We start from the raw sequence: 9,599 nt of genomic DNA on the forward strand, positions 1-9,599 counted from the left end.
CCTAACCTACACGACTACCTTTACTTACGTAAGTAGACACCTACTACGTAGTAGGGTGGGTTACCGTACCAACGTAACTTACGTAGGTTACCGTACGTAGTAGTATATATATATATATATATATATATATATATATACACACACACACACATATACATAAGATTCACTCAGTGGTGGACTGTCACTTACAGACTTCATGAGTAAAGCAGAAGGGGATTTCTGCCCATCCCTGCCAAATCTTTGATTGAATAAATTGGGGTCAGTCTTCCTTTCAAAATAGGGAATTGTGGACACCCACTGCACTTTCGCTGTTGTAATGCTCCTCTGGACTTCCCATCACTTTTACATTCCATTTTTTCTTCCAGTGGAGCACAGAAGTCTTTACCACTTCCCAGTCACTGGCGTGGTGGACCATGGAGGTTTCCTCCTGAGGGAATTATAAATTTAATTTGCCATACATACACATGATTATACACTTGGAAAGAAGAGAGCAAAGCAGGTTTCCCTACTTTCATTTTTTTGGATGATTTTTTGCAGGTGGACAGCAATAGAAAGAAAAATAAAACTGTAGGTTGGAGCAAGTCCACATGGGATTCTCCTCGTAATAGTTGGTTTGGGATGACACTGCACTGTTCCTACAGTTGTGTGCAGTAGAGCTCCTCTTTTCATTAATTCTGGTTGCAGAAGGTTATTTACCTGCTCCTATGGTTCAGGTTGGGGGACTTCATCTGCTTTGTAATGCTGACTACAGAACATACATACACTGCTCCTATGGTTTAGCAAATGTTCCATATCCTCATAATTCCTGATGCAGGATGTCTCTTCCCTGCATTTATGGTTGAGTGAGTTATGATTTCTGCTCATAATACTGCTTACAGATATTACCTTCTTCATATGGTTGAGTTAAGGCAACACCACAACCCGTAACGACGGATTTGGTTTGTTGTACTTCTAACTCCTATGTTCATTTTGGGGCTTTGTCCAGTTTCAACTGAAAGCTAACTTCCTCTTTGTAATTCTGGTTCATGGCACATGACACTGTTTACTTATGGTTGGAGTTGCTGAGTTTATGTAACACAGTCCACATGCCCTAGCCACAGTTTTCATCCTACATTATGTAATAAGATTTTTTTTTTGCTCCACAACCTCTTAATTCCTAGAAGGAGTTATGAACCCCATCTGTCCAGTTGAGGTTGTACATGTATATAGATACTTCTGATTGCGTTTTACTATGCATTGTATCTCTCAGAACAAATAGCATTTGTACACATCCTCCTAATGCCGATGAAAAATTATGAAATCTTGTCTGTACAGTTGAGGTTTTGTATGTACATAGTTAATTTTGTTTATATTTTACTCTGTATTGCACCCCCCAGAATAAATTGGATTTGTGCACATCCTCCTAATGCTGAGGACAAGTTATAGAACATAGTCCAGTTTAGGTTGTCTATGTACGTAGTTAATTCTGATTATATTTTCCTATGGATTACACCTCTCGGAACGAATTGCATTTATGCACATACTCCTAATATTGAGGATGAGTTATAAAACCTCACCTCTCCAGTTGAGGTTGTGTATGTATCTGCCCTTATCAGATTCATTCCCTACTTCAAGGGCAAAGAGCGTACCCATTCTAGAAGTAGTGTGGTACCCCACACGTGTGTTACTAGTTCATCTCAGAGCACACCTGTTCATTCTGGGTGATCACTTTCCACTTGGTTTCTATGTTGTGCATCTAAACTGGCCCCTCAACTTTTGCAGTGTTTGATTCTAGCTTTGTGTGAACGAAGGTAAGACTGTATCAGAAGTTAACATTTTTCTTGCACTGAATATGTATTTCAGATCGGTACTTTCCTCATCTCACACACTTCACAGCCAGTTTTCTTCTTTTAGAACCTGCAAACTCTCGAAAGTGATGATTGAGCTAAAATAGCTAAGGTAGCTAGCTTCACCAGTATAGGTGGTGCTATAATATTGTTGTGGAGTAGTCACATGATATGTGCATGTTCAGAAATGGCACAAAATTGGTGCAGAAGAAGATTGGGATAATTATGTGTGGGAGAGGCTAATACCTATTGAAAATACATTTTCAGTGTAAGAAAAATGTTAACTTTTAAAACTTCTCAGAATTTTATGTTCTATTTTGTTTTTGTTACATAGCAAGAATTTCAAAATGTTTGACAGGATAAAGAAAAAGGACTGCCAGAATGCATTCTAATTTAAAATGCATAAGGTGTATGTTTGAACCCAGATATAAATAGCATTTTAATTTTTTGTTTTGGGATATGGTGAAAGGATTTGACTTAGGTATGCAATATAACGGATAATGGACAAAGTAAGATTAATTCCATTGTTTCATTTTTATTTTTGGAATATTGTGTTAGAGAAGATGATGTATGTTTATTTGTGTATGATTTTTTTTATATTTAGAATTATTAATTGTCTTTATAAATACAAAATGTATATTAGCCTTTTCTTTGTAGGATATTTGATGGGTGATATTGATGATTAATTACTTTTTATCATCCACTTGTTTTGTAGGTTAAAACAGAAAAGCTATATCAAGTAGTTAGGATCTTTCTCTTAAGTCTGAATAGCAGCAGATAATTGTAATGTCAAAAGACATTGAAAATTACAAGGCGGTATTACAGGTATGTGTATATTTTTAAAAATTAGAATTACAAATGGTTTGCTATAATATTTTAATTTAAGGTTATTTTCTTTGTACAGTTTTTAAACAATAATTTGTTCATATCAAGTTTTTTGTATATGATATTTAAAAACATGTCAGCAAGTAGCATTATTTATCAGAAGTGCTTTGGAACCCAACGTCAAAGAATATAAAGTGAAGTTTTGATTAGTGCTCACTCTTCCTAAAATATAGATTCTCTCATTGCCTTCCATTTCACAACTAGTCAAACAATATCAATCTTGAACAGTTCTTACTGTTACAAACTACAATATACAGCAAGGCATTAATAAGCATACGCAATATACGGATGAAGTAAACAAAATTAATGAAGCTCGTAAATTGAGAAATACTACTCTCCTCTCCACAGAGCTGATAGCTAATACCTTGTCTTACTGCTGAAAAGTTTTTTTGCATGAGCCAGGCCTTTGAATGAAACTTCCACCTACAGTTCCAACCTAACTAGTGTGCATTTGCACAGGGCCCCAGTTCAAAGGGGTCTTAATCACTGATAATAGGAAAAAAATGAAATGCAATAATGCAGTCAAACACCTTTTTTTTTTTCCTTTTGAAGCTATTGTGGATTAACCATAGCACAAAGTAACTTGCGAAAAGAAACAAAAATGCAAACCATTCATACATTAGTGTTGTTATTATTTTGTTCAGTGTATGTTTGAAAATACACATGTTTTCAACAAAAGAAAATTAATTATAGAAAAGGAACTGCTTAGCAAAGTTCTTAAACTGAGCAGTTTGTGTGAAGTTTAGACTGTGCTGAAGTCCATCCAGAGCCATAATGCTTATTAACAAGCACCTAAATGACAGTACAAACACATGAGTGATTAGCCTTACAGTTGGTATGTGTCAACAAACATTTTCAGTCAAAAGATAATCAGTGGAGAAACAGTTAAATGAGAATGGCTATTGCACTTCCCTTCAACTGGTGCTGTGTTCTGTTTTGTGTACATCCTTTTTCGTTTTTCAGACAAGAAACATGCTTTTTGTGATACATTCAGTGATTGGACCCATTCTGCTTAGTGTATTACAGAGCATGATAATAACACCAATCTGCTATGATCACTTAAGTTAATTGATGTCAAGTTAGTCAGTGTATTGATATTGAACTTTTGCTTCAAAATGACAAATAGTGTTGGCAAAAGTACTAAAATAAGTTATTTAGGTAACCAAATTTGTTGCCAAAAGAGGGCTCTCATTTGGTGGCAATGTTTCTAACAAGAATTTTAGAGCTTATTTCTAAATTTGATAACTTTCTCGTAAGTCATATTGAGAAGTTTAATAATAGAGGGTGTGGAAGGCCATGATATATTTCCTCCACTGTGTGCAGTGAGTTTGTGTGATTGATGGATAAGAAAGTTCCCTCAATAATCCAGAATGAAATTCACATTGAATATTATTTCATATCAGATGCAGCATCCATGATATGTCTCATGTTGATGAGTTGGCATTCATTGTTCATTTTGTTTATGAAAACAAAAATTTTGTTGAATGCTTTCTTAAATTTGGGCTTATATCTAGTAACAATGGTGGAAGTCTTGTAGAAAGTGTGCTGGTTATTCTTAACAACCTGGATATTAATATTTTGGATTGTTGTGGTCAGACCTATGACAATGCTACTGATATGTCACTAAAATATTCCAGGGTTTGGGCACATATTATCTCTTGCAACAAGTATTTTTTCCTGTGCATGTCACAACGTTTTAGTGAGTTACCTACAAAATTTAATTTAACTACTTCCTTTTCATGATATTTGAATAAATTTGGCATACAAATATAGCTAATAATATAGATTTTGATAGTATATAAGTTTTATAAGGCAATATAAAAAAAATCCTGAATTTTTTCCCCCTAGTAGGAGAATTGTGACATTTTCTCTCTATGCATTCTTTCTCTTTAATTTATTTACCACCTCTCCAGGAAGTATGAAATTTAATGTAAATTACTCATTATAGTATTGTCATTATTCAGGCAAAGCATAATTTTTATAACCTTTAATTATTTGTGGTTACAGAGCCAACAGATACAAAATTAAGACTCCTATTACCACACTCACCTGCCACTTCCTCTCTCTCAAAAATTGCTAATAGTTCTCTCTGACTTTTAATACTATATTATTTATAACAAATAGAAAGCCAAGGTTTTTATCTGTCAAATGACGAGTTATATCACATTATTTTCTGTACAGAGAATTGTCAATTTCACTTTCAGTTCAAGCTTTATTCCCATGGGAAACATGTTAACGAGCTTAGGTGAATCTTTAACAGCTCTTGTCACAGAGTTAGGAAGCCAGAAAAGTTGTTATAGTTATGGGACATTATCTGCTTTTGCATGTTATCATTCTGTGTTCTTTAGTGTATTATTTAATTAGATAAAAAATTATTTAGTGTAGTAGTACCATTAGTATAAAAACGGAAGGGTTAAATATTATTAACAGTCAACAGAAGAAAAAAAAAGGCCCAGTTAATTACTCTATTTCTTGTTTTTCATGTGTATTCTTTATTTATGATTATAAAAGTAACTAAAATGTAAAACTTGGAAACTTTTTAGGTTAGATAAGATTAGATTAGGTAAACCTAGAATAACAATAATAACAGTGTTTCATGAGGTACAATTGCTAGCATGTAGTGAGTACCTTGTGCATTATGCAATTCGATAGCGTAATGTGAGATGCATATTTGCCAAGTGATTTACAACTTGTGTGGTGTGAATATTAGTCAGATATGATTCAAAAAGCAATTAAGCAATAAAATTAAGTATTAACAGATGTATACTGTTATGAGTTTAAAGCTATTTAGGAGAAATAAATGTAGTTACATATTACAATTTAAAGTCATTCTAGAAAGAAAAATAAGGGTAATTTATGTAGATTTAGATTTAGACTAGTCAAAGAAAAGATCAGATATATTCATGGACGAATCATATGTACAAAAGACTTGTAATGTTTACTGCTAAATTTTATGAAGATACACTTACTATATTAAAAGTTATAGTATGTAAAGTACTCTGTGGTTACGAACTTGGTCAATTTGAGCCCATAGCTATGGAGTTAAATAGATAATTTCTTTATATATCTGTTGTGCTGCACATTTTGTTAATTTTGTTGGCAACCACAATGTCCAGTGCTGCCTACAAGCAATGAATGTTTTGGGCTTCTTCCAATTACTCTTTGCCTTTTCTGCTCGCTCAATGCACCACTGGAAAAGCCTTACAGAGGGACTTAAGGAAAATGAAGATGAGTATGTTTTGGTGCTAAAATCTGTTACTAGCATTCGTTGGTCCTTCCACACTGAATTCACAAAAGTCCTCTGTTAGAATTACAAAAATATTTTAGAAGCTCTGTATAAATTCAGTGAAGACACACTGAATATAGTGCAAGCCAAAATGTACCTTCTTGAAACTGCATTTGTGACTGGGCTATGGAATGATATCCTTTACTGATTTCAGTCAATGAGCTCCACATTTCAAACAAGTTGAGATTGACCTTGGTTCCAGTGTCGAGTTCCTGGAATCACTGGGTGATTTTTTTATCACACCTGAAGGATCAATTTGATTAAATGGAAGCACATGCGAAGTCAAAAACATCAACTGTATTACTTGCTTACTACAGTGAAATGCATTGCATGCCAAGATATTATCAGCAGACAAATGAAGCCAATAAATTGAATGCTATCTGTGGAGTCCAGAAAAATTCAGAGTCAAAATGTTAATGTTTAACACCGTCATTGATAGTTTGAAAGTGGTCATGCAAAATTGTGTAGAAGTCAAAGGATTTTGGGTTCTTGCTAAACTTTGACATTATGCTCCACACAAGAATTCGTTCAGCAGCTGCAGCTTTGATTTCAAAATATCTATCTGATCTTGAAGCAACTTTACCACACAAGTTTGAACAGTTTTGTTTTCTAACAAAAATTGAAAGCAAATCTCTGATTAACCTTTTAAAGCAACTGAAGGTTCACCAACTGAAATCAACTTTTCCAAATTTAGATATCATTAAACAAAATCTGGAAGCAGAGTGGCCATTCTCCAAAATGAATAGAATTGAAATCTTTGATCACTCAACAATGGAGTAAACTGGAGAGAACATGCTCACATGTTCAGTGAGAGTGCCCTGATGAGAAAGCTGGACTTCAGTGAGATAACTGAAGACTTTGTAAGCTTTTGATCTCAGAAAGAGAACCTGTAGTATGTGAAGATAAGAGCATTTTTATTATGCCAGGTGTCATGTGAACTGGCAGAGTACCTTTAACTGAATATGGATGGGGTCAGTCCATTGGGCCAACTTTGTATTAGAGAAGGAATTGATGACATCAGTCTGACTCAGACACTGACACATTGGAGTGAAAGGTAATTTTCATGTGAAGAATATATGTATTTTTTTGTCCATTGTACAGTTTGCATTTGCATAACCTCTAAAACATCTGAAATGCATATCTACAATTCTGGAAAAACTTTGCCTTAAAAATCCTGATTTTACTTTTTGTTTTCCCCTGTGCCAAAATTTGAGCCCCCTTCATTGTTTAGCTCAGTTGATCATTCACTGTACTGAAGGTGACAAACAGTATCATCACACACTTAGTTTCCAACTCTCAACACAAGTCAATCATATTGTCAAGTAACTACATGCTTATCCATATTCTCCCAATTTGGCATGTGTAATACAGGCATAAGCCAATCAGTATGTTCGAGCTAATCTCACCACCAAAAGGTTGTGAGTACCAATTACATGCATTGGTTGTTTTTAAAAGTTTGTGCCAAAACATTGACTCTATATTACTTGATAGACATAATTGGATTAATTATTATTAGTAGAGTATAGAAAGGGTGTTGTCTTTTTTGGCACACTGAATGTTGTACTTTTGATTGTCACAGGAGGTAATCATTAAATTGTCAAGGGATGTGCCATAAAGTAGTATCATCTTAAGTTGCCCTATATATATAATAGATATTTGAGCATGCAATCAAATGAAATTTTTATATGGCTGCCCACAATATTATTCTCCATACAGTCAGAATGTCTCTGGCAAATCGTTTAGACATAAAACCTTCAGAAAAAATATTAATCAACTTCTGGCCTGAAACAAAAAGCTGATGAAAAATTAAAGAACAAAAAGTTGCACAAAGTTTTGAATCAAAATTACAAGATTGTGCAAGCTACACAGTGATTTTAGTGCTGCTCAATTTGTAAGGGTATAGGGAATAGCAATATATATATATGTGCATGGGCATGAAAATCTTTCTAAGACCAAACATATGATGAGCATTTAAGTTTAGAAAAATAAAAATGAAAAAAAAAATTCAATAAATACTGACACAATATCTTACCTCCTTTCACAGAATAGCTTTTCTGGACTTGTACTGCCCTTTATATGCACATATTTTCACTTGCCATTAGCATTGATACTCCCACCTATCCTCATAGAAATGAATATAAACCCTATAACCCGAGTGCTTTCGAAAGCGCGCGGGTTATAGGGTTTTTATTCATTTCCACCAAGACTTCTTGAATCTACATGTTTTTCTAACATCATGAACTCACCCAGCCTCATATGTTTTCATATGAGGCAGCTGTGTGATAGCATGCAAGTGAGCATGTGACAATCCTCCACCAGTAGGAGTGTGACACAACTCCTAGCACAGCTTACTCCCTCTATGCAGCTTAGCCCAAATCACTTCTCAATTGGCATTCATGGTGTTAACACGTTTTCCTCTAGCACTGTACTTCATGAAATTTTCAACCAGTTCCTTGTTTTTTTCTGAGAACCTAGTTTTTCTTTATATTTGCTACATTTGCATTCTGAAATTTTAGTGCATACATGGTAGCATTATGTGTCTTTTATTCTAATATGCGTTTCTTCAGAGCTCCCTGTTTGGAGTTTTCCTCTCACAATCTTAGTTGAAATGAAGTTTATTTTCACCTTAAAACTACTACCACTGCTATTTCTACTACAGTTAACCTTACCTTTGACTACAGTGGCTTCAGGTCCACAATTGTAGGTGGATGGTGTTACAGCATTGGTTTGCTAGAAGTTGGCCACATTCATGCAGGCTTCTGATTCACCTGTGGATTATTCTCTCATAACCATTTTGTGCTTATTATAGTTTTCATACTACAACTTTTAATGCAATAAGCATATCTTCACAAAATTTTGCATATTATCAGTAAACATTACAAGGCTTTTGTACACAAAATATCAGATTGTTTTATTAAGATTTAAGATTTCTTAAGTAATGATTTGCTCCTGCTTTTTTTCTTTTTGAATGTTGAATATCCAACATGCAAAGTAATTTTGATTTTATGATTAAAAATACCTTTATACATCAGAAAGTTGCCAAATTTCACATGCAAAATCTTTCTAATCTCTAGATAATTATCAAACTTTTTTTAGAAAAAACTTTAAATTTTATCTACTTTCACTATTGTATCTCTGTATGCCTTTGGTCAAATCAACCAACTATGTAACCACCATAAAAATTAGGATATAGATATAAATTATGCTTTTTTACTCCAGAATGACTATAAATTATAACATGAAAACACAAATGTTTATTCTTAATAATTTAAATCTCATAACATTACACATCTATATATACTTATTATTTTTATTATATTGACCTTTCAGCTGCATCTCACTAACATTACAGAAATTGCAAGGACGTGGCACACGTGCACTCACATTACCGTATCCAACAGTATAAAATTGGCCTATAATAAATGACCTGTCTTGGCTTTGTTGCAGTGGAATAATATTTTGTAAAATACAGTTATATTTCAGTTATAATACATTACATATGTGTGTATGTGTATATATATATATATATATATATATATATATATATATTATTACTTACTTAATAATATTACTTAATTACTTATTTATTTAACTTAACTAAC

The 9,599-nt window shown here is 33.6% G+C and overlaps 1 protein-coding gene across 15 annotated transcripts in view; it reads left to right on the forward strand.

Annotated features, from left to right (window-relative positions):
• LOC106471544 (TBC1 domain family member 31-like) overlaps positions 1 to 9,599 on the forward strand; it is a 68,725-nt gene that overhangs the window by 22,210 nt on the left and 36,916 nt on the right. For 10 of the 15 annotated variants that reach the window (XR_002613273.1, XM_022400148.1, XM_022400151.1 and 7 more), the window contains one exon: positions 2,542 to 2,651. The exons of the other annotated variants lie outside the window; for them this stretch is intronic. Coding sequence is in view for 8 of the 10 variants with exons in the window: in XM_022400148.1 (XP_022255856.1) it covers positions 2,613 to 2,651 (39 nt within the window). In the remaining 2 variants the exon portion in view is untranslated. The remainder of the gene's footprint in view (positions 1 to 2,541; positions 2,652 to 9,599) is intronic. 15 annotated transcript variants of the gene reach the window in all.

The sequence above is a fragment of the Limulus polyphemus genome, unplaced genomic scaffold (assembly GCF_000517525.1).
Source record: "Limulus polyphemus unplaced genomic scaffold, Limulus_polyphemus-2.1.2 Scaffold4689, whole genome shotgun sequence".
NCBI lineage: Eukaryota > Metazoa > Arthropoda > Merostomata > Xiphosura > Limulidae > Limulus > Limulus polyphemus.